The 25,611-nt window shown below is 41.1% G+C and overlaps 2 protein-coding genes across 2 annotated transcripts; one reads left to right on the top strand and one right to left on the bottom strand.

The window, feature by feature from the left end:
* The first annotated feature begins 4,720 nt into the window (after window positions 1-4,720).
* On the top strand, window positions 4,721-7,302 carry LOC120061068 (fat storage-inducing transmembrane protein 2-like). The gene is made up of 2 exons (XM_039010582.1): window positions 4,721-5,126; window positions 5,733-7,302. Exons 1-2 carry the CDS (start codon window positions 4,882-4,884, stop codon window positions 6,295-6,297), a joined length of 810 nt encoding a protein of 269 aa, XP_038866510.1. The 5' UTR covers window positions 4,721-4,881; the 3' UTR covers window positions 6,298-7,302.
* Window positions 7,303-9,950: 2,648 nt separating this feature from the next.
* On the bottom strand, window positions 9,951-25,611 carry LOC120060650 (ganglioside-induced differentiation-associated protein 1-like 1). The gene is made up of 6 exons (XM_039010038.1): window positions 25,225-25,611; window positions 20,062-20,254; window positions 15,752-15,925; window positions 13,148-13,242; window positions 11,974-12,088; window positions 9,951-10,863 (listed from the first exon to the last, which is right to left on the bottom strand). The coding sequence occupies exons 1-6, from the start codon at window positions 25,405-25,407 to the stop codon at window positions 10,520-10,522; spliced, it is 1,104 nt and encodes a 367-aa protein (XP_038865966.1). The 5' UTR covers window positions 25,408-25,611; the 3' UTR covers window positions 9,951-10,519.

The raw sequence follows: 25,611 nt of genomic DNA, 5'->3' as shown, positions 1-25,611 counted from the left end.
TGGCTGTGATAAACAACATTGTAGTTACTCCACAATACAAACTAAGGAATCCTGTACATAATAAAAATATTCCAAAACATGCATCCTGCAAAAATAGTGGCAAAGAAATATATTTTATGTCCTGAATACAAAGCTTTATGTTTGGAGCAAATCCAACACATCACTGAGTACTACTCTTCATATTTTCTAGCATGGTGGTGGCTGCATCATGTTATGGGTGTGCTTGCCATCGGCAAGGACTAGGGAGTCTTCTTATGATAAAAAAAACAGAATAGCGCTAAGCACCGACAAAATCCTAGAGGAAAATCTGGTTGTCTCCTTTCCAACAGACACTGGAAGACAAATCACCTTTCAGCAGGACAATAACCTAAAACACATGGCCAAATATACCCTGGAATTGCATACCAAGATGAGATTGAATGTTCGTGAGTGTCCTAGTTACAGTTTTGATTTAAAAGGGATTGAAAATATGTGGAAAATGTGGAAAATGTGGAAAAAAAGACTTGAAAATGGCTGTTTAGCAATGATCAACAACCAACTTGAAAGAACTTGAAAGAGTAATGTGCAAATATTTTACAATCCAGGTGTGCAAAGCTCTAGCTGTAATCACTGTCAAAAGTGATTCTGTATTGACTCAGGGGGTCAAATATTTATCTTATAAAAAAATATATATATATTTTTTTACAAATGTTAATTTCTTCCACTTTGACATTAAAGAGTATTTTGAGTAGATCATTGACAGAACAATTACAATTAAATCCATTTTAATCTCACTTTGTAACAACAAAATGGGGGAAAGTAAAGCGGTGGGAATACTTTCTGAAGGCACTGTAGGTGCTGTTAGCGATGCATTGGAAAACCTCTCTCGTCTTTGTGGTTGAATCTGTGTTTAAAATTCACTGCTCGACTGAGGGACCTTACAGAATATGTGTTGGGCACCAAGAGAATGACAAGAGTGTGCAAAGCTGTATTCAAGCCAAAGGGTGGCTACTTTGAAGAATCTCAAATCTAAAATATATTTTGGTTTGTTTAACACTTTTTTGGTTACTACATGATTCCATATGTGTTATTTCATAGTTTTGATGTCTTCATTGTTATTCTACAATGTAGAAAATAGTAAAAAATTAAGAAAAACCCTTGACTGAGTAGGTGTGTCCAAACTTTTGACTGGTACTGTATATATTTTTGAAGAAAAGAAATCTCACAAAAATAGTGCACTGGGCCTGTATTAGTCCTGTATTAGCAGCCCGATATAGCCATCTGTAGCGCGGGAAAAACATTTAATTAATCTGCGTGATGTTATTGCCTATTTTACAGATACACAAGGACGAATGTTAAATTGGTGTCAACATTTTTTTTTTATTTGCTCGCCTCAAATTGGATGCAATATATTGGGAAATTGCAATCATTTGAACCTTGCACTACTTGACTTGCTCCCAGAGCTCCTGTTCTGTTACACTTGAATGTGTTATTTGTATAAATAACGTTTGATGTTTGTGCTCTAGCCTATAAAATCCACTTGTCTTTTACCTGCATGCTATTTTTATCTGTATATATATTTGACATGTCACTGTTTTGATTAATTGATAAACTTGCTGCTACTTCCATAACTGCTTCTACTTCAGCATTGCTTGCTGTTTGTGGTTTTAGGCTGGGTTTCTGTATAGCACTTTGTGACATCGACTGATGTAAAAAGGGCTTTATAAATACATTTGATTGATTGATAAATATATTTCATTGATATCAGCAGATTTATGAAATGAAAGATGTACAGCATTGATTGTTCCATCTTATGGGTGTGTGAACTGCTCCTATTGTTAAACCAATATCAATGAATTGGAAATGGTGACTACTCAGAGAAATACATTGATATTATTTCTAACTGTTCCAAACTGAATATCCCTCATGCTTAGACTGTCACCTAGAGGCCATGGGATGCTCTGTAAATGATGGTCGATAAAACCACAGAAGCCATAATGAGCTCAGGGGTGATTAGCTTTTGCCCTGATAGATTAGAGAGGGTGGACCCCTCGGCGGAAATGGAGTCCCTAGAGAAAGCAAGAACAAGGTGGTTGTCAGGAGTAGTGCAGTATTCATAAGGAGACGTATACTTGGAAAACGAAGGAGGAATGGAGGGAAAAAGACGGAGAGGAGGTCTAAGAGAAAGAGGGAAGAAGAGGGTGAGTTTGAGTCGGATAAAAATGGTGGGAAAAAGGGAGATGGTTTGTTAAAGACGAATGGTAGAAAGTGTAAGCAGAGGGAGCTGAAGACAGGAGGAGAAATGGAAGTGAATGAGGGTGAAGTATCAGAGGTGGTAGGTGTGGTGAAGTTATCGGAGTCTATGACAGTAGGAGTGAAGTTTATGGAAAAAGTGGACTCTTGCCCTTTGGCTGATCCATTTGTGGTTTCACGGTGGGTGAAAAAAGAGTTGGGTAATGTGGAATTGGTGAGGGTAACCAGAAGTGGTCTATTGATAATTGTTTGTGTTTCTGTTGGTCAGAGGGAGAATGTGCTCGGAATAAAACAAATGGGAGCAAGAAAAGTGAATTGTTTCACTCCCAAGAAAAGGGCACCAATGAAAAAAGTCATAACTGGGGTAGCAGTAAATATAAAAGTTGACCAAAATATAAAAGTTGACCAGCTGAGGGGAAAGATTCCAGGTGTATTTGATGCTCGTCGTTTGATTGCGCCGCAGACAGGGAGGCGATAGTGGGGAAATAATTATTATCTGCTCTATAGAGTTTTGAAGATGAGTCTTTGCCCGACAAAGTGAAGTTAGGATATATAAGTTATCCTGTACGAGCGTGTGTGCCGAATGCCTTGAGAGACTAGTCAAGGACCATATCACCTCCACCCTACCTGACACACTAGACCCACTCCAATTTGCTTACCGCCCCAATAGGTCCACTGACGATGCAATCGCCATCACACTGCACACCGCCCTATCCCATCTGGACAAGAGGAATACCTATGTAAGAATGCTGTTCATTGACTACAGCTCAGCATTTAATACCATAGTACCCTCCAAACTCGTCATTAAGCTCGAGACCCTGGGTCTCGAACCCGCCCTGTGCAACTGGGTCCTGGACTTTCTGATGGGCTGCTCCCAGGTGGTGAAGGTAGGAAACAACATCTCTACCCCGCTGATCCTCAACACTGGGGCCTCACAAGGGTGTGTTCTCAGCCCTCTCCTGTACTCCCTGTTCACCCATGACTGCGTGGCCATGCACGCTTCCAACTCAATCATCAAGTTTGCAGACGACACTACAGTGGTAGGCTTGATTACCAACAACGACGAGATGGCCTACAGGGAGGAGGTGAGGGCCCTCGGAGTATGGTGTCAGGAAAATAACCTCACACTCAACTTCAACAAAACAAAGGAGATGATCGTGGACTTCAGGAAACAGCAGAGGGAGCACCCCCCCATCCACATCGACGGAACAGTAGTGGAGAAGGTGAAAAGTTTTAAGTTCCTCGGCGTACTCATCATGGACAAACTGAAATGGTCCACCCCCACAGACAGTGTGGTGAAGAAGGCACTTCAGGAGGCTGAAGAAATTTGGCTTGTCACCGAAAATACTCACAAACTTTTACAGATGCACAATCGAGAGCATTCTGTCGGGCTGTATCACCGCCTGGTACGGCAACTGCTCCGCCCACAACCGCAAGGCTCTCCAGAGGATAGTGCGGTCTGCAGAATGCATCACAGTTGGCAAGCTACCTGCTCTCCAGGACACCTACATTACCCGATGTCACAGGAAGGCCAAAAAGATCATCAAGGACAACAACCACCCAAGCCACTGCCTGTTCACCCCGCGGTCATCCAGAAGGTGAGGTCAGTACAGGTGCATCAAAGCTGTGACCAAGAGACTGAAAAACAGCTTCTATCTCAAGGCCATCAGACTGTTAAACAGCCATCACTAACATAGAGAGGCTGCTGTCAACATACAGACTCAAATCGCTTGCCACTTTAATAAATGGACTTAATAAAGGTATCACTAGTCACCTTAAATAACGCCACTTTAAAAATATTTACATATCCTACATTACTCTTCTCATATGTATATACTGTTCTATACCATCTACTGCATCTTGCCTAAACCTATCATTAGTCACTTTAAATAACGGCACTTTAATAATGTTTACATATCCTACATTACTCATCTCATATGTATATACTGTTCTATATAATCTACAGCATCTTGCCTATGCTGCACAGCCATCGCTCATCCATATATGTATATGTACATATTCTTATTCATCCTTTACATTTGTGTGTATAAGGTAGTTGTTGTGAATTTGTTACATTACTTGTTTGATATTACTGCATTGTTGGAACTAGAAGCACAAGCATTTTGCTACACTCGCATGAACATCTGCTAACCATGTGTATGTGACCAATAACATTTGATTTGATTTGAGGGTGGTGTTATTTGTATTTTATATAATTTTGAGATTAGTGAGTGTAGTGTTAGAAGGGTATTTATTTAGTACATTTTTATTTTTCAAGCAAAGTATAAGGGAGTTATACTGCAGCCCAGTAGGTGGCGGTAATGCAACAAATTGGATGCCAACTGCCGTTAAACCTCATAGAAGAAGAAGCTTTTGCCCTTGTCTTCGTAACTTTGAAACTGTTCTCTGAACATGCGATTTATGAAAAATTACAAAAAGTAACTTGTTCCCCCTCCCACCATTCTCCAGTAGTCATTAAACGTCACATGTACCATAGTGAAAACAATTAAACGTATTTAATGTCGTTGCTTGCCAATTGCCAAGATATTAATCAAATGATCTACTCATTCAAATCAATGTATATTTTTGGACAAATGTCTGAAATGCTGAAACGCAACGCTCATAGAGTTCATTGTGTAGAGAGGGCTGATGTCACGGTGTACTATACCAATCCCCTCATTCATTGGACCGCCATCAGCCATTCTCGTTCCAAGTGGTAACATGGCAGACGTGGATATCATCGTGAACAAGTTTGTGGCACTTTGGAGGATACCGTTTGTCCGTCTTAAATTGCCGTGGATTTTCTTGGGTCTTTCAATGGTGGGATCCCTTGTCAAGTCGACACAGCTCGTCCCGGAGACATATTTTAGCAACAGCAGAAATGTTCTCAATATGTAAGTAGAGTCAGCTAACGTTACCGGTTAGCAAACTATCCACAATGACAACTAGATTTAGTGGCAAAGTGGCAAACCCTTGCGAGCACAGCAACGACTAGGGCCAAACGCCAGTGTTATTCAGTTAAACAGGCAAGTTAGCTAGCTAACTATATCCCCAGTTCTTATTTCGTATTTATTTAACGTTAAAATACAAGGAGGAGCAACATAGAGGTTAGCTAGCAACAACCACTTAACAAATTCATAAACACTAACGTTAAATACTTTAGCGCCTATTGACGATAGTATCTACTGACATGGGGAATTTTGTTAATAGTCCCGATGCCTACGCTTAACAGTAACTGGCTTTTTTATTTGAAATATTATTTCTGGATTATATGAATAATAAGGGGCATATCAACACAGGTTTAGAAAGCAATGATTATTGACGTTTCTAAACGTTACAACACCACATAGGAGTTTACACGAAGCCAAATGTGGGCGAATGTAATGGCCGAAAACCCTACATACGGCTAAACACTTGTCCGCAAGCAAGTTTACCTGTGTAGTCTGATTATCAACGGTCTGTGCTGCATCTTACATGACCACTTCCTATATCTCTTTCAGGTATTTTGTCAAAGTGTCCTGGGGCTGGACTTTACTGCTGTTGACCCCATTCATCTTCCTCATACACTACAACGACAGCTTGACCTTTGCCCTCCGGCGAATGAGCTCATTGGTGGTGGCCACAGCCATTTGGTACACCTTCACCGAGACCTTCTTCTACATTGAAGATGCCACAGGTACATGCCACAGGGATCAAGTCCCTCATAAAGAATTCACCACAAAGTGGAGATGCAGGAGTGCTGGGGGTCAATGGGACGGCTATGACATCTCAGGACACTCGTTCATTCTCTCGTACTCTGCACTCATCATTGCTGAAGAAATGGCACCTATGGCTACCATGGAGAGGAATCGGAACATTGTCCTTGATCTGTTATATGTGTCCCTTAATGGAATAGTATTCATCTGGATATGGATGTTTATGTGTACCTCTGTGTATTTTCATAATTTCTGGCAGAACGGTCTCGGGACTGTTTTTGGAATTCTGGCATGGTTTGTCACATATCGGGTATGGTATCCAAAGCCCTTATCGCCTGGTCTTCCACTTAAGCCCACAAAGCAGAGTTGACTTGCTTAAAATCAGCACTACTTAGTACTAGGCTAAACATCCTACTCTCGCACTGCTGTGTGGCTCTGCAACGTTTGGCACCGTCAAAACATTACATTTAAAAACATTGACATTCTTCTGAGGGTCAGTGTTGACCGTTATTGCTATTTAAAGTTGTCTTTCCTTCAGAAAGGTCATTTTGGACAGGGGTCCGGGGTTGGTTTGCATGCAGTCCCGACTCCCTATGTGGCCGTAGGCAGCTGGTGTTCTTAAAATGACTCTGAAGTAATCCGAGATCATTGCAGTGCATGGCGTTGACGTCTAGGTCCAGGCCTAGGCTTATCAGCTAGCTAGTCTTCTCCAGGGTTGAGGTCCATACCATTACTTCCTGAATTGAATAAGGAATTCACCCAAACCTGAAAAAAATAAATAATAATAATTCACCCCACTCTGGTGGTCACGGTGTAATTTTTTGTTTTACGTTTTTGGCTTCAAATGTTTTATTTGTGTGGAAATATTTATTGTAGAGAAATGTATAAAGTAGCCTAATTAATTTGTTTCTCAATGGCAAATGTAGTGTTCACTACATTTACAATGAGATACTGTAAGGCTTATCTGTAAGGTATTTTCAAGGTATTGGGGTTTGCGTACAGTTTTTATTGTAACACACAACCCTCAAATAAAAATGAGATCAGTTCTGGAGCTAGTTGTACAGATTGCCAGATGTCTCAAATGTCCAGCAGCTCTCAATCAGCATTGCTTTATTCATACAGTCAGCCAAAATTGTAGCCTAACTATTTAATTTTGTTTTACAAATCATTAAGGACAACACACAATTCTTTACAGAACCAAAGGATTCTAATCATATCAATGCTACTACTAGCTGTAGGTGCATCTGTTTATTCTCAGCACTACCTAGGGACATGGAATATTGAGTATGATGTACAGGTACAGTTATTGTGAAATTAATTGTATTTTAAGTAGATTGCATGACTGTGCACTCAAATAAACTTCTTTAACAATGAGGATATTGTCTGTTTTGTTTGTATGTGAGAAAAAAAGAGTATAAAAGAATAGAGAAAATACATTACATTCAATTATAAGTGTTGAAATAACAGTTTATATTCTCCAGTTTCTATTTTTCAATTTCATAATACATTTTTTTGTTGATGGCAACTGAATAAATTAAGGCTTATGAACAAACAGTGCACTCTAAATAAATGCATGTTTATAAAAATAAGAAATACTATTGTGTAATATGCCCACAAATAATGACTAAGAGTACTCAACTTGATGAATTCATTGTCTCGAGAGTTCTGTGAGCCATATGAATTACAGACCTTATTTGCAGGGATTCATTTTTCAGTTGTAAGAAGCAGATCATTATCGGTGACAATGGTGCTTGTTATAATGAAACATATGCAAGCCTTGACAATGATCGGCTGGTTATGGAAAGGTGATTTCTCAATTGGTCTCTGACATTTCACCCAGACAGTGTTACAGTTTATGTATCAGTGAAAGTCCCAGGAGGAGCCACAATAGTGCAAGAAGAAAAAATGAAGTGGATTGTAGACACTTGTGTTAAACTGCCGTATGGCTAATAATGAAAGACAATGTATGTATTAGTTGAGTACTAGGCAAACTGTCAAATGTGTTACCTTGCTTACTTCCAACTTTAAAAACAGCTTCAACTTAAGATATTCAAACCTGTGCCATTTTATGTTATTGTTCTTATACAGGTGACTGCTGGAGTCAAATGTTCTTTCCATTATATAGATCTCCAAAGCTCAACATATTGTGAATCATTTTGTTTTTACAGTTCTTCTGCACCGAATATTTTTTTTTTGTCACCAACAAACAAAAAAGGTGATGAACTGTAACTTCTCAACTTCCGGTTTTCAGACAAACTTGTAGGTCTGGTTTCCCAGACAAAGATTAAGCCTAAACCTAGTCCTGAACTAAACAGTTATTTCAATGAAGATTCTCCATTGAGTATGCTTTTTAGTTCAGGACTAGGCTTTATCTGTGTCTAGGAAACCGGCCCCAAGTGTGTCTTGACAAGGAGAAGTAATACAAGTGAAACCATTAGGTAGGGCCGAATCCAAAAATTGCACCCTATTCCTTACCTAGTGCACTAGTTTTGACCAGAGCCATATGGGCCCTTGTCAACATGAGTGCACTACATAGGGAACAGGTTGCAATTTAGGACATAGATATCCCACACAGCTGACACATTGCTAATGAAACATTGGTCATTGTCTTCGGTTCAGAATCCTCTTCCAACGCCCCATCTCAGTAGTAATCAGCCATGCAGTCTGTTAACAACCATCTGCACAGTTACTCTGTTCACTCAAAGTGAATGAATCTCACGTCTTTCCTCTTCCTCAAAACACCTTGAAAAGAAAAAGTATATTTCTCAGTTGTCTCCCATGCCTTGACAAGGAGTGGATGGATGTTTAAGCAATTGAAATAGAGCTGAAGATCCAAGATTCCTCTGCTCTTCTCGTTTAATGTTCTCCTGTCCCTCCTCGAGGGAGGGAGAGGACGTGAGGAAAGACTTGAGAAAGAGATTCTGGCTCTGTGGAAAAACAGAACTGGAGCTTCCTGTATTGCATCTTGTCCTGTTTCTTTTTTACCCAGACCTCATTTAAATATAAATAAATCATTGTAACCATACAATGCAAACCCTGCTAACGTTCCACATTCGTCTGTGTACATGCTAGCACTCCTGAATAGAGGGGAACATTGTATAGTTCAGTCAGACTCCAGAGGGGTTTCTTATAAGAGGTTTAGGTTGTAGAAGTTTAGGTTAAATGCCTAGTTATACCAGTCATATAACAAAATAAACAAAAAGGTTAGTTAGCTGAACTAAAACTCCTGGAATCCAAAAAATATCAGCTATTCAGGTGAGTATTTAACTGAACGTAGAATTTCATAATCACTCTATAGGGGCACTGTTAAAGGCCACTGACTGATTCCCCGCTCAATATTGCAGAGGGCTCAATTTACCCTTTTAGTATTTCTCCATCATACCACTGACTTTCAAGGATCAGTTTATGCTCAGTTCAAAGCTGTGGTGTGAGAAATGAGAATCACCTTTTATTAATGAATGAATGGATGGAGCGCATATGTTTTCATGGTGCTCTAAAGGTAGTGTCTGTATTTGGTTGGTTCAGCCGATCCCAAATCACTCCCGAACCATTCCCTCTGGCCCAATGTTTGCATATCTGAAGGGTCTGGGTAGGTATAAGCAGTGTAGTTGTGGAGCTCACAGATCTGCAAACAAGAGTTATGGCCAGGGGATAGCGAGCTAATTGGGACCGACTGGAAGTCTTGCTATCCTAACGTCTCATCTGGCAGTTTTTGGCAGCACAGGAAGTATCAGAAGTGCAGTATCAGTGTTCATCATGTCAATTGACTGGGTTTTAATAACGGAAACCCCAGGCCAACAGAGGAGTGAAGGGCAATAGGTGAACGCCAAAACAATGATGGAAAATTGTATTAAAGGGGATATTTCTGGATGTTACCAATAAGGCCCTTTATCATCTCCCCAGAGTCAGATGAACTCGTAGATACCATTTTTATGTCGCTGCGTGCAGTTTGAATGAAGTTGCTAACTAGCATGAGCGCAATTGCTTACTTGCGTTAGCGCAATGACTGGAAGTCTAATGGTATCTGTTAGCTCCCAGTCATTGTGCTAACGCTAGTTAGCATTGGCTCGCGAAACTACCTCAAGCTTCCTTTATACTGGACACGTTGACATAAAAATGGTATCCACAAGTTCATCTGACTCTTGGGAAGTAGATAAAGGACCTCATTGTCAAAATCCAGAAATATCCCTTTAATAAAACTCTAGTACATGCAGGGTGTGGATGAGCCCCACTTTGGGTATGGTGATGCAATGTCAAAACATTCTGTCTGGCTCTCTCATGTGTAGGGAATATGACCATAATGATAATTCAATATAACTGAACCTAAAGCATGTCTCCAAAATGAGCTAATGAGAAAGTAACATGTTGATCGATAGACCAGAAATTAAATAGATGAAGGCATTGAATACCAGAAAAATTTGCTGTTAAGAATTCCTTTGTGTATGGAATGTTTGTATATTCTTTGTTCACCCAGGTAAGTAATATTGTTCTCTATATAGATTCATATTTTCCTGCTGTCGTAAAACATTACAGAAAAGTTTAAACATCACACAAATACACAGACATTTAACACAAGGAGGTGGTGGCGTTCACTACACATATTTCTTTTTTAAAAACCAATAGGCAAAGTATCCCATCCCTCCCAGAGAACCCATGAGGAAAGAGGCCCCGAAAAAAGATGGCGGCTTCTTTTTTACCATTCGGAATGCGTTAGGTAGAACTGCTGACAGGAGGGTTGTGTGGATGTCGCCCAAAACCTTGCGGAAAGCGTAGCGTTTTTGCACCCGCTCGAAAAAGGACTGGAGGTTGGGTCGGCTGCCGTCCTCCCAGTATTTCTTTGAGAGTCCCAAGAACTTAAGCCTGTGCAACAAGGCTCCCAGGCAGACATCAGCTAGTGTAAATTCAGGTCCACATAGCCACAACTCACACTTTTGACCTGCCAAAGGGAAAAGAAAACATGATACTGTAGCAGAGTGGTATGAAGTAGCCTTGTCCCAGATATGTGTGCTGTCTTGTCAACTCTTATATGACCATAGTACAGTGGCAAGAAAAAGTATGTGGATTTCTGCATGAATTGGTCTTCAAATTTGATCTGATCCTCATCTAAGTCACAACAATAGACAAACATAGTGTGAGGTTGTGCCAGCTAAAGACTTAAAGAAATCTCTGGAACATGCTAACATCTCTGTTGACGAGACTACGATACGTAAAACACTCAGAAGAAAATACACCTTCTGGAGTGGCCCAGTCAGAGTCCTGACCTCAACCTGATTGAGATGCTGTGGCATGACCTCAAGAGAGCAGTTCACACCCGACATTCAAAGAATATTGCTGAAATGAAATAGTTTTGTAAAGAGGAATGGTCCAAAATTCCTCCTGACCGTTGTGCAGGTCTGATCCGCAACTACAGAAAACGTTTGGTTGAGGTTATTGCTGCCAAAGGAGGGTCAACCTGTTATTAAATCCAAGGGTTCACATACTTTTCCCACCCTGCACTGTGAATGTTTACACGGTGTGTTCAATAAAGACATGAAAATGTATAATTGTTTGTGTGTTATTAGTTTAAGCAGACTGTGTTTGTCTATTGTTGTGACCTAGATCAGATAAAATGTTATGACCAATTTATGCAGAATTCCAGGTATTTTCAAAGAGTTCACATACTTTTTCTTGCCACTGTATTTGCAGTTGGCAAGATAGAACAAATCTGGGACCAGGCTAGGAAGATAAAATAGAATATATTTGGTAATGTCTGAACTGAAGGGCATAAACATAAATAACATGGCAACAGTAAACATGTCGTCCCCCACAAATGGGCCCCACCCCGTGTGACTAACAAATTTCAGTTAATTACTATATCTTCCGCCTTGGGCCAATCAGTGTAATTTTGTAAATACCGGATCTCTATGACAAGACACATCATTCACCCAAGTTTTGTCAAAATCAGGCCAGTGCTGTCTGAGATATTGCGTCTGACAATCATATGGACAGAGGCAGGTCCACAGTCCCCTCCCCGATTTCATTGAGGGGGACAATAATCTCCCCTTACCTTTATACTCGATTTTCCTCTTTTCTAGCTCGGCCTCCACCTGATCTAGTACCATCGCCAACTCGCCAAGGATCTTCTTCAGGTAGCTGACATTGTCGTGGTCCAATATTTTTGCCTGTGAGCACAAGAGTAATCCCATATCACATACAGTATATGCGCTTCAGCTCTCGGCGGTTCCATTCTGTGAGCTTGTGTGGCCTACTACTTTGCGGCTGAGCTGTTGTTGCTCCTAGACGTTTCCACTTCACAATAACAGCACTTACCGTTGACCAGGGCAGTTCTAGCAGGGCCGAAATTTGCTCCATTTTATACACCTGTCAGCAACGGGTGTGGCATAAATGGCCAAATCCACTCTTTTGAAAGGGTGTCCACATACTTTTGTATATATAGTGTAGTGTATGTGAAACCCATCTCCATCTCTATGCCTATATTCAGTCTCACACCATGGATAGCCTCTCACGGGCCAATACCTCTTCGAAGATCACATGAAACATACATGGACAACATCTGCCGAGACACTGGTCTCAACAGAAGACCTACCAGTTATCATGTAATATGTCATTGTCTGGCACAAGCAAGTAACTAATCATATCTGTGTCCCCTTGGAATACAATAACAGAGGAAAATAAACCTATTTGTAACAGTGTAACTAACAGTGGTAAATGAACATATTTTCATATAGGTACTGACTAAAGATAGGCAGTGCCAAGCCGTTAAAGGGAAACCATTTGCTTTAGCCAGCAGGTTGGCCCTGGCAGTAGCAGCTATTCATGTTGATATATTATGGGTCAACAAAGAACTAACACAGAACCTGGCACAATCACTTGGGGTAATTGCACAATATCTATCCTACATCACACTGAAACATTGTCAAAAACAACCACGTTGGAGATGCTCTGTGTAGTAAAAATGTACCCAACAGCTCATATTGCTTACAGTTGTCAATGTGACCAGTTCATTTGAGTAAGAACAGCATCACCTCATCTTAACAATCTTGTAAGGCCATGCACATTTAAAGAAATTGTTATATGCCTCTTAAACACAGATACACACACACACACAGTATTTAGAGCGAACGGAAAGGTCAATTGTTTGTACTGTGACAATCATCTGTAATGTTTCTCTCTTTTAAGGCTTCTCCTGTGGTCTGGTGGTGCCATGCTGCCAGTCTTACCATGAGTTTTTTCTGCTTGGAGAGGTATGGCTCTGTCAGAGTGGGCTCCTCATGGTCCAGCTTCATCAGCTCAGACGCAGCGTTGGTCAAGTGTCCTAAGGACAGAGAAACAGAGACATCACTGACTCCTGGATGAAATAGTGAGATAAGAGACAATAGTCAGTGACTATTGGAGTAAATACCTCTGATAAACCCTTCTGTCACCACAACTGGCGGTCTAAAACAGTACCAAAGGCAGAGAGTTGATGTTCAATAACAGCAAATGATCAAGTGTATACGTTCCTAGTTGACAAGAGTATAATTCGTTAGAAATACACAACTTACAAATACGCAGAGATCCCATTAAATCTGCATTTCCCAAGGACAACCCATTTCAGTTATAAAGTGTGAGATATAAATCAATAACATGTTGTTCATAAAACACATGAATGACTCTGATTAAATATAAACATTGGTGTACCGCCTTAAACAACAAATAAAGCATCAAGTTTATTTAACAGACATCAACACAGGGCATGGGGTTTCCTCGTTAATTTATTCCACTGCAGGCTTTTGGCTGGACTAGCCTTTTTCTTGATTTACACAACACGTCCATGAAGTAAGGGTTAATGTACTGAGTGCAGACTCAATGACCTAATATCGCATACAGAGAATGAATGACATTGCTTCAATTCAATTTGATGGATTTTAACTATAAACAAGGTGAAATTGGACAGCGTAATTTGGTTGATGACAACCTGTTAACATAAAAATGTTGTGAGAACGCTGAATGGTAATGGATTATTATATCAGTTTTCATTTTGTTTTGGGATATTGCGGATCACGAACTCTGTTTATATTCAATATGATATTATTACAATGTGCACGTGACTTACATGTATGCATTTTTGATGTCTACTAATAAACATCTCAAAATAATTTAGTTCATACTACAGTTGAAGTCGGACGTTTACATACACTTAGGTTGGAGTCATTAAAACTCATTTTTTCAACCACTCCACACATTTCTTGTTAACAAACTATAGTTTTGGCAAGTCGGTTAGGACATCTACTTTGTGCATGACACATGTCATTTTTCCAACAATTGTTAACAGACAGATTATTACATTTATAATTCACTGTATCACAATTCCAGTGGGTCAGAAGTTTACATACACTAAGTTGACTGTGCCTTTAAACAGCTTGGGAAATTCCAGAAAATGGTGTCATGGCTTTAGAAGCTTCTGATAGGCTAATTGACATAATTTGAGTCAATTGGAGGTGTACCCGTGGATGTATTTCAAGGCCTACCTTCAAACTCAGTGCCTCTTTGCTTGACATCATGAGAAAATCAAAAGAAATCAGCCATGATCTCTGAATTGTTTTGTCTGGTTCATCCTTGGGAGCAATTTCCAAATGCCTGAAGGTACCACGCTCATCTGTACAAACAATAGTACGCAAGTATAAACACCATTGGACCACGCAGCCGTCATACCGCTCAGGAAGGAGACGCGTTCTGTCTCCTAGAGATGAACGTACTTTGGTGCGAAAAGTGCAAATCAATACCAGAACAACAGTAAAGGACCTTGTGAAGATGCTGGAGGAAACACGTACAAAAGTATCTATATCCACAGTAAAACGAGTCCTATATCGACATAACCTGAAAAGCCACTCAGCAAGGAAGAAGCCACTGCTCCAAAACAGCCATAAAAAAGCCAGACTACGGTTTGCAACTGCACATGGGGACAAAGATCGTACTTTTCGGAGAAATGTCTTCTGGTCTGATGAAACAAAAATAGAGCTGTTTGGCCATTGTTATGTTTGGAGGAAAAAGGGGGAGGCTTGCAAGCTGAAGAACACCATCCCAATCGTGAAGCACGGGGGTGGCAGCATCATGTTGTGGGGGTACTTTGCTGCAGGAGGGACTGGTGCACTTCACAAAATAGATGGCATCATGAGGATGGAAAATTATGTGGATATATTGAAGCAACATCTCAAGACATCAGTCAGGAGTTAAAGCTTGGACGCAAATGGGTCTTCCAAATGGACAATGACCCCAAGCATACTTCCAAAGTTGTGGCAAAATGGCTTAAGGACAACAAAGTCAAGGTATTGGAGTGGCCATCACAAAGCCCTGACCTCAATCCTATTGAAAATGTGTGGGCAGACTTGAAAAAGTGTGTGCCAGCAAGGAGGCCTACAAACCTGACTCAGTTACAACAGCTCTTGTCAGGAGGAATGGGACAAAATTCACCCAACTTATTTTTGGAAGCTTGTGGAAGGCTACCCGAAATGTTTGACCCAAGTTAAACAATTTAAAGGCAATGCTACCAAATACTAATTGAGTGTATGTAAACTTCTGACCCACTGGGAATGTGATGAAAGAAATAAAAGCTCAAATAAATCATTCTCTCTATTATTATTCTGACATTTCACATTCTTAAAATAAAGTGGTGATCCTAACTGACCTAAGACAGGAAATTTTTCCAGGATTAAATGTCAGGATTTGTGAAAAACAGAGTTCAAATGTATTTGGCTAGGGTGTATGTAAACTTCCGACTTCAACTGTATGTGAATATTTTACAATTAATTGTAAATGGTTACACTGAACTTGACTTGACTTACTACGTATTTCAGCTGTGGCATACTTTGGGATCATGGAGTCGGTGGTGAGCTCTGGGTGCAGGATACAGCCGTGTGTGTAAGCATCCATGGGCAGGCCGTCCAGCAGCTCACGGTACTGCTGCACACGCTCGTGGAGTGGAGAGCCAGCATCGGGAATTAGCTGGGCCACCGTTTCTAAAAAGAAACCAGGTACACACAGACAGAGGTATTTACAGCCAAACATACAGTGCATTCGGAAAGTATTGAGACCCCTTAACTTTTTCCACATTTTGTTACATTACAACCTTATTCTAAAAATGATTAAAATATATTTTCCCCTCATCAATCTACACACAATACCCCAGAATGACATTTTTGCAAATGTACTTTTTTTACACAAGTATTCAGACCCTTTGCTATGAGACTTGAAATTGAGCTCAAGTACATCCTGTTTCCATTGATCATCCTTGAGATGTTTCTACAACTTGATTGGAGTCCACCTGTGGTAAATTCAATTGATTGGACATGATTTGGAAAGGGACACACCTGTCTATATGAGGTCCCACAGTTGACAGTGCGTGTCAGAGCAGCAAAACCCAAGCCATGAGGTCAAGGGAATTGTCCGTAGAGCTCTGAGACAGGATTGTGTCAATGCACAGATCTGGGGAAGGGTACCAAAACATTTCTGCAGCATTGAAGGTCCCCAAGAACACAGTGGCCTCCATCATTCTTAAATTAAGAAGTTTGGAACCACCAAGACTCTTCCTAGAGCTGGCCTCCCTACCAAACTGAGCAATTGGGGAAGAAGGTTCTTGGTCAGGGAGGTGACCAAGAATCCGATGCTCACTCTGACAGAGCTCCAGAGTTCCTCTGTGGAGACGGGAGAATCTTCCAGAAGGACAACCATCTCTGCAGTACTCCACCAATCAGGCCTTTATGGTAGAGTTGCCAGAAGGAAGCCACTCCTCAGTAAAAGGCACATGACAGCCCGCTTGGAGTCTCAGACCATGAGAAACAAGATTCTCTGGTCTGATGAAACCAAGATGGAGGAAACCTGGCACCATCCCTACGGTGAAGCATGGTGGTTGCAGCATTATAATGTTTCGGATGTTTTTCAGTGGCAGGGATCGAGAGACTAGTCAGGATCGAGGGAAAGATGAATGGAGCAAAGTACAGAGAGATCCTTGATTAAAACCTGCTCCAGAGCGCTCAGGACCTCAGATTGGTGTGAAGGTTCACCTTCCAACAGGACAACGACTCTAAGCACACAGCTAAGACAACGCAGGTGTGGCTTTCGGGACAAGTCACTGAATGTCCTTGAGTGGCCCAGCCAGGGCCAGAACCATATCGATCATCTCTGGAGAGACCTGAAAATAGCTGTGCAGTGACGCTCCCCATCCAACCTGACAGAGCTTGAGAAGAGCTGAGGAGAAAAATGGGAGAAACTCCCCAAATACAGGTGTGCCAAGCTTGTAGCATCATACCCAAGAAGACTCTATTTTAATAAAATAAGGCTGTAACGTAACAAAATGTGGGAAAAGTCAAGGGGTCTGAATACTCTCCGAATGCATTGTAACACATAGGACCATATAGCATTCTAACATATAGGCCTGTAACATAAATAGATAACACTGTATACCAACTTCAGCCTTTACTTTATGTGCAATAGTCCACTTACAAAGCCTAACAATGGTGTGTAAGGGGGATTTTACAGTGAATGGAGTAAGCTCAACTACAACCCTGTTTCTGACAATGGGAAACATAGGCCAATATGCAGAACCAGAAGAAAATGTTCCGCAAGATCAACAAATAGCTATGTGTTTTTACTTTAGATTAAGATACTAGCTAGTTTAGGTAGGCTATGAGCTGCTTAGGGCTGGCCAGAAAGCTGTGACTGATGACGGGGAGTGGGGACGTGCCCGGGGATATTCCAGTTTGTGCTGTTAATCTGGTCGTGTGTCTTTAAGGTGGAGCCGGAGGCCTGGAGCTGCACCCGGCAGACTGCTGACTAATCAGTCCAGGCCCAACAGGTCGACTTGGGCATGGCTGTGGCCGTACGTGGCTTGGCTCTGGAGGTCTGCTGCTGGTGCGCTCTGCTGCAGCACTAAGCAGTAAAGGGTTGTGAATATCAGAGCAGGCTCCTTGTTAAAACAACCCCCACCCATCCTCAGACAGAACACAAACAGGGGCATGGCCTTGGCTTGGAAACAGCCACAGCACTGCTGCACCTCGTGCCAACATGATGATGGTGCACAATAAAATGTCGCACTGGAGAGAACCCACTGAACTCACTATGTTTTACTGCCCAGTCACATCTCACTCTGATACATGGCAAGCAAATGGGATACTGCTGACAAAATACCAAAACAAGATCCTCCCAGAGAAAGCATAAGGAGAGCATAAAGAGAGATTAAGGTTCAGTTTGCCTGGCTACCCAGACACCTTGCTCTGCTAAAATGCTACGCCCACAAACCTTTTTTTTTCTCCGCAAGGAGTCTGGATATGACCATATGGTGCTTTCAAGACAATTGGGAACTCTGAAAAAAAGGTCAAATCATGACATCAGTTATCTTCAAGTCGGAAAGTCGGAGCTATAGAAAGATTCCAGAGTTTCCGACTTGGAATCCTGAGTTGGATGACTGTTCAAAAAAATAAATCCCGGTCTGAGCTAGTTTTTTTCAGAGTTGGCAGTTGTCTTGAACACAGTGAAGTTGGAAGTTGGAGAGTTCCCAGTTGTTTTGAATGCGGCATTTCTCCCCAACCCTTCACCGAATGCGAACACATTCATGGCGTCTGATTGGTCCCAGAAAACGAATGGGTTGGGCCAGAGCCAGAACACGTGGTTGAAGCTGTGTTTTCGAAGTACATAATTGGCTTTAATACTGTGATTGGTTAGAGGCGATCCAATTGCTGATGACTTTGTTTTCACCATAAACGACGTCACTCAAACGACTTTCAATGATGGCAGATTCACACTAAAGTCTGTAGTGAATGACAGAACAGCGTAAGAACGTAGTGTGAGGCGTCAGGCTAGTGCTTAGCTACCATAAAATAGTAACTGATATGGCAGTGGATTTCACCTTGCTAGAGGTAGGATTTCACCTATAGGCTAACTTGAGTTGACTTGGCACTGATTTCCTATGACAGGATTTTCTCTGCTGCTTCATCTACACTTCCTAGGCCAACTCCAGTCCCCTTTGGCCGGGTGCATTAGAAAGTACACAGAATTGGAGACAATATCTGTAAATCAAGCAGCTGAATGACACATCCTCTTTAAAATAAGCATGAGGTCTGGGTCGTGTTCAGTAGGGCTAAAAAGTTTTCCAACAAAGTGAAGCAGGCAGATAAACTACTCTGACATATACTATGCTAAATGCTTTGCTACACTGGTCCCTGCTGAACACAAATCTGCTACTCAACAGCCATATTGAACATTAATATAAACTGAAAATAATCAAAATGTCATTAAAAAAATAGCTACATCTGTTTAAAATAAAATAAGAGCTTGAAAGTAACAAATGGACGTGAATGACATGAGAGAAATCATTGGAGCACATCTGTTGCAACTGAAATCTGAAATCAGTATAGTTGGCTTCTATAGCATCAAGCCTCTCTGTCATGGATGGGTGAGTATGAAGTATCTCGATCTGAAGTAAGAGGAAGTCCTTCATCCATTGGCCATGGTAAATTCTGTATCCCTGCAGGCCTTACTGGAGCCATTCTCTCGGGACATTACATAACGACCCACAACCACCACCGCAAATGACCCATAGGACCATGATAGGACACGCGATATATTGAGAAAAACATGGTGCACAGAATACAGTTAGTATCTGGGTTGAATTACACTTCCCTGATGAAAAATAGCTTAACACGGTTTACAAACATTAAAATAGCAACCTTAAGCCTTAATAGAAACCTCAAAACGTCTATACTCTTTGCTATGCAGCCGCCAGCCAGTCACTAACTTCATGTCATGGACGATCATTGATCCTTGAGCTGCAGTGAACCATAAGATTGGCCAATTAGATGTATCTCTGTTCACAACTGTTCACAATTCAGTCTGTAAGTATTCAATAACCTGGTAAATACTGTTTATAGTCACTAATAAAGACATGAGTAGCCCTGAAAAGCAGTACATCCCCAAGTTAGTCTCTAGGTAGGCCATCGCTATGACCTGGTTGTATACTGTTTGCTATGCAGTCACTACTGTAACATCATGGATGAAAATAGACCCTAAAGTAACCTTACAGAGAGCATTTGCAGTCACTCACATCCCACTGCATTCACTAACATAATGGAAAAAGATCAAGTAGTCTGAAAGGCAATACCTCCCCCAAAATGAGCCTCTAGGTACTCTATAATCTGGTTGTAGTCTGAGACGATGGTGTCTCCGTGGATGAAGACGGCCACCTCCTCCCCCAGGTTGAGCCTCATGAACCAGGGCTCCTTGTGCTCGGCTATAGGGAGACTTACGTCCCTCTCTTCACACAGCAGACCCTTCTCATTGATCACCAGACGCACCTGGAGGAAACACAGAGAAACACTCAAATTACATCTTCGTCTCATAGCAAAAGGCACAAGTTACATCTGCATTTCATCTTCCTGAAACACAAGTTACATCTTTGTATCATAGCAAAAGGCACACGTTACATCTACATTTCATCTTCAGAGACACAAGTTACATCTTCATCTCTTAGCTCAATTCTGTTTTTTTGTGGCTTTGTACAATCAGTACTCTTGATGGTCCTTGTTATTACAATCTTATTACAAATATGTGCTAGTGAAGTGAATCCAAGAGGGAAATCCCTTCAGGTCTACAAGGGTTAACAATAAAAATAGAAATTGTAAGTTGCATTCGCAATTCAGCTTATTGTTGCTACTTGTACAATGTTTTGTTGAAGAACAATTTTAAAAGAAAACAATTATCTGTTTCTTTCTAACCAACTGCACGTCCCAGAGCAGAGAAGCCTGCTCTACACAAGTACAGACAGGCATGAAACAGGATGTTAGAAGTCCTTAGGAAAAAGTACCGTTCATGCATCACTGCCAGATGTAGGCCCCTTTATCTTTTGTGTTCATAATCCCAAGCACAATAATTATGTTTTGTTGTGCTCAATACGAACTAAAAGGGCTTCTGTGAGGCAGACAGTATCCATTTACAGTGTCTATTAAAAGCCATGCCAAGCTCCATAGACGGATATTGTAGAAAGAATATGAATTACACTGTGGAGGTTGAGGGGGCCATGGATTGACAAATTATAACAAAACATCACAAAGTGTGAGTGCATCAAATTATTAAAAAGTTCAAGCCTAGGAATTATCACAACCCCTGTCTAGTACAGGATAACCTTGTCCCAAGGCTATTGTGCACAGAGGGAGGAAGTCTAGTGTGTGAGACAGAACAGGAAGACCTTGTAGCTTGCTCAACTTACTGCAACAATTCCCATCACTGATTACCTATGTAACAGCATGAAACTTAAACAGTAGCTGAAGTAGATGACTGTAGAGAATTATTAGGGTATATACTCAACCAGAACAACGATTCAAATATGACAAATATTCCTCAATCATTTGGTTGCAGCAAATGTACCAATCTAACTCTTCTAACCAGACTATTAATTGCACCTTAACATTAACTCCTCATCATAAACTCATTGACCAGGGCCATACTAGCACAGCTAACTTCCTGCAATTCTACACACTTGCCATGAGGCTGAGAGAAAAATGTGCTCATTTAAAGCTAATTTCCTGCAATTCTACACATTTTGACATGGGGCATAAAAGTTTTTTTTGCAGTTTTAAAGCTAAATTCCTAAATTCCCCAACCTCCAGATGGCCCCTCAACTCATGTGCTCAAATCACATTTTATTTGTCACATGCTTCGTAATCAACAGGTGTAAACTAACAGTGAAATGCTCACTTTCGGGCCCTTACCAACAATGCAGAGAGAGAAAACATTGAAATCATAGAAAAATAATAACACAAGGAATAAATACACAATGAGTAACAATAACTTGGCTATATACACAGAGTACCAGTACCGTAGATATGTGTATGTATATACAGTGCATCGGAAAGTATTCAGACCCCTTGACTTTTTCCACATTTGGTTACGTTACAGCCTTATTCTAAAATGCATTTTAAAAAATCTACACACAATACCCCATAATGACCAAGCAAAAACAGGTTTTTAGACATTTTTGCAAATGTATTGAAAATAAAAAACTTAAATATCACATTTACATACAGTAAGTATTCAGACCCTTTACTCAGTACTCTGAGGGGCGGCAGGTAGCCTAGTAGTTAGAGCATTGGACTTGTAACCAAAAGGTTGCAAGATCAAATCCCCAAGCTGATAAGGTACAAATCTGTCGTTCTGCCCCTGAACAAGGCAGTTCAGTTATTTTTTAAATAAAATAAAAACTCTGTTGAAGCACCTTTGGCAGTGATTACAGCCTTGAGTCACTTGGGTATGATGCTACAAGCTGTATTTGGGGAGTTTCTCCCATTCTTCTCTGCAGCTCTGTCAGGTTGGATGGGGAGCGTCACTGTACAGCTATTTTCAAGTCTCTCCAGAGATGTTCGATCAGGTTCAATTCCGGGCTCTTGCTGGGCCACTTCTGCACTGTCTTGGCTGTGTGCTTAGGGTCGTTGTCCTGTTGGAAGGTGAACCTTCGCCCCAGTCTGAGGTCCTGAGCGCTCTAGAGCCGGTTTTCATCAAGGATCTCTCTGTACTTTGCTCTATTAATCTTTCCCTTTATCCTGACTAGTCTCCCAGTCCCTGCCACAGTCCCTGCCACCACCATGCTTCACCTTAGGGATGGTGCCAGGTTTCCTCCAGACGTGACGCTTGGCATTCAGGCCAAAGCGTTCAATCTTGTTTTCATCAGACTAGAGAATCTTGTTTCTCATGATCTGAGAGTCCTTCGGGTGCCTTTTGGCAAACTCCAAGCGGGCTGTCTTGTGCCTTTTACTGAGGAGTGGCATCCGTCTAGGACTGAATAGTGGAGTGCTGCAGAGTCATGGGGTCTGAATACTTTCCAAATGCACTGTAGGTAGGGCAACAGGATAGATAATAATCAGCAGCGTCATATGCAGGGGTCCCCAACCAACGTGCTCATAATATGCTACATGTCGGTGCCCCGACCTCCAGGGGGCCCTCAACTGATGTGTTCATATGCTATGCAATCGGCCCTATCACTGACATGGATCCACTGATAACCACTGACATCTGAGTTGGAACCACCAGAACCATAGATAGCGATAAAGATCTCTATATCTGACCCAGGGAACCACTGACACCTGAGTTGGACTCACTGACATCTGAGTGTTGACTACTGTATAAGATCTAGCAGTAGAGACTTACATGCTCTGGGGTATACTGTAGTGACAAAGGTGTAAATCTCCAACCTTCTGCAGCAGTTAAGACTGACAGACAGTGAAGTATTTCTCTTCAACTGCTTCAAATGATGCTGTAACCTTAAGGTATCAAACTCATGCTATAGCATTCCTCTTGTGCACAATCCATCATTTACTGTATGTCAGGTGGATCAATGATTAAATGAACTACATTATGAGATATAGTTTACATACATTGATGATTTTCTAAAGATATCAAGAAAGACAGGTTTGTACAGGTTAATGCAATGACAGAGCAATTTTTTGTCTGTCTCAGCTATATTTGCAGTCTTGGACATCTGTCTTAGTCCTCCTTAGTTTGCTCAAAATCCCTATATGGATCATGTGAATTGTGCAAGGACATAAATGGATGTACTTTTTATGGCATACTCAAATATAAAACACATTTGCCTGTTTGTTGGCCACATACTGTATATTGGTGCTGAGAGGACAGAGGAAGCAGGGTATCCTAACATTCCCTGTTCATTATCTCAAGTCCAATGCCGCCTAACCATCATTGACAGCAACCTCAAGTTGTACAAAGTACACTTTGCTTAATGACAGTTTTAGGCTACTGTATTAAGATGTAGCACTGTCTAACGTAAAGGAATGCAACCTCTCTAAGTGGAACCCTCGACAATGACGTTTGCATTATGTTTACTGTTACTGTTGAGTGACAACAGGAACAGATCAGCAGTAGCTCCCAGAGTGATTTGGAGCCAATAGCCTAATGGTTTGGAGTGGAGCAAAGCTAGCTGAGCACAATACAAACAGATGTGTAGAGCGGATGTCTAACCAGGTGCATAGCAACACTGGCCCACATGTTGTCTTCATTGCATGATGTTTCTATATGTCATATTGATGCTAAATGTTGATCCTGCCTTCACTATATGTGCATTTGGGAAAATCTAAATAATTATGTCTCTATATTCAAAATGCGTAATATACACAGAGTTTGTAAAACACTAAGAACTCTTTCCATGACATAGACAGACCAGGTGAATCCAGATGAAAGCTATGATCCCTTATTGATGTCACTTGTTAAATCCACTTCAATCAGTGTAGATGAAGGGGAGAAAACAGGTTAAAGAAGTATTTTTAACCATTGAGACAATTGAGACATGGATTGTGTATGTGTGCCATTCAGAGAGTGAATGGGCAAGACAAAATATTTATGTGCCTTTGAACGCGGTATGGTAGTAGTTGCCAGGTGCACTGGTTTGAGTCAAGAATTGCAACGCTGCTGGGTTTTCACGCTCAACAGTTTCCCGTGTGTATCAAGAATGGTCCACCACCCAAAAGACATCCAGCTAACTTGACACAACTGTGGGAAGCATTGGAATCAACATGGGCCAGCATCCCTGTGGAATGCTTTCAATACCTTGTAGAGTCCATGCCAGATAAATTAGATGTTCCTACTCTACACTCAGTGTATATAAAAAGTTATATCAGGAATATTTAGGCTAGTTAGCTGGCTAACTCTTGATCCTGTAGTATACCCCTCAGTAGAGAAAGGTATCTGTATCAAAAAGGCTCGCGATGGGCCCTATATACTATTGGAATAAAAATGGCCAAGCCTAGGAATAGATTTTTGAACAACATATGCACTACATTGAGAGAAAGGCACAGGGAAGGTTGCCTTTTGTTTGTTTTTCACAGAGATACCACACTTTCAATCAATTATTTAGATTGTATATGTCGGACCACAGGAGGTGTAGCCTGATTTCTCATGAATGAAGCGAAGATTGTCCAACATAGCATATGCCTTGTTAGAATTAGACACCGTCTTCTAATCACCGAATCCATTGGAATATAACAGATATTGATCACCAATACAGTTATAGCCTATCCATCTCGTATAAACCAATGTCGAGGAAAATGTCCACACCTGATGATGCAGAGGTTTCATAACGTCTCGTATGAGAAATATTGCCAAAATTAAATCATTTTTAACACAAGCGTGTAGGCCTACAACATTATATATATAAAACATCTAATATATTGAATAAAAAATATAGAGCTATAGCAGATATGATATGTAAGAGACAGAGCGGGAACACCTCCATTTCATTTTCATGCTGTCGGTGTGTTACCTTTTGAGAGGTGAAAGACTGCGTCCAGTGATATAAAACAAGCTTGTCTTTAGAGAAATTAGGTTTCGACTCTATAGCTGTCTCTTCGCTTTTCTCCATATCTGTTATTTCACCGTCTTCATCCATGGCTGAGATGGGCCACCAGCTACAGTTGGTGGGGGTAACATTGTTGGAAGACGCCATGACAGAGGGTTTTGTGAATGTAAAAGAGGACCAAGGGAGGGAGAGAGGAGAGATGGAAGGAGGGAGGGACAGAGAGAAAAGGAGAGAGAACAAGAGCGCAAAGGATTTCAGCACCACGAACAGAGCATCATAGATTCGACGCGACGCGGCAGCATAAATTTTGGACAGCGCCCGGTACTGAATTCTAGATATCTTTCTAGAACG

Source organism: Salvelinus namaycush, chromosome 16 (genome assembly GCF_016432855.1).
Source record: "Salvelinus namaycush isolate Seneca chromosome 16, SaNama_1.0, whole genome shotgun sequence".
NCBI classification, from domain to species: Eukaryota; Metazoa; Chordata; class Actinopteri; order Salmoniformes; family Salmonidae; genus Salvelinus; species Salvelinus namaycush.
This window is presented reverse-complemented; position numbering and strand designations above follow the sequence as displayed.

What these genes read in the sequence shown, in the direction of transcription:
- LOC120061068 (XM_039010582.1), top strand. Translation starts at nt 4,882, where the DNA reads ATGTCACGGTGTACTATACCAATCCCCTCATTCATTGGACCGCCATCA. An exon ending in AGCAGAAATGTTCTCAATAT is followed by an intron (nt 5,127 to 5,732) that starts GTAAGTAGAGTC and finishes TATCTCTTTCAG; the next exon opens with GTATTTTGTCAAAGTGTCCT.
- LOC120060650 (XM_039010038.1), bottom strand. Translation starts at nt 25,407, where the DNA reads ATGGCGTCTTCCAACAATGTTACCCCCACCAACTGTAGCTGGTGGCCC. An exon ending in AGAGGCTCATTTTGGGGGAG is followed by an intron (nt 15,926 to 20,061) that starts GTATTGCCTTTC and finishes GTTTCTTTTTAG; the next exon opens with AAACGGTGGCCCAGCTAATT. An exon ending in CCAAGCAGAAAAAACTCATG is followed by an intron (nt 12,089 to 13,147) that starts GTAAGACTGGCA and finishes TTGTGCTCACAG; the next exon opens with GCAAAAATATTGGACCACGA.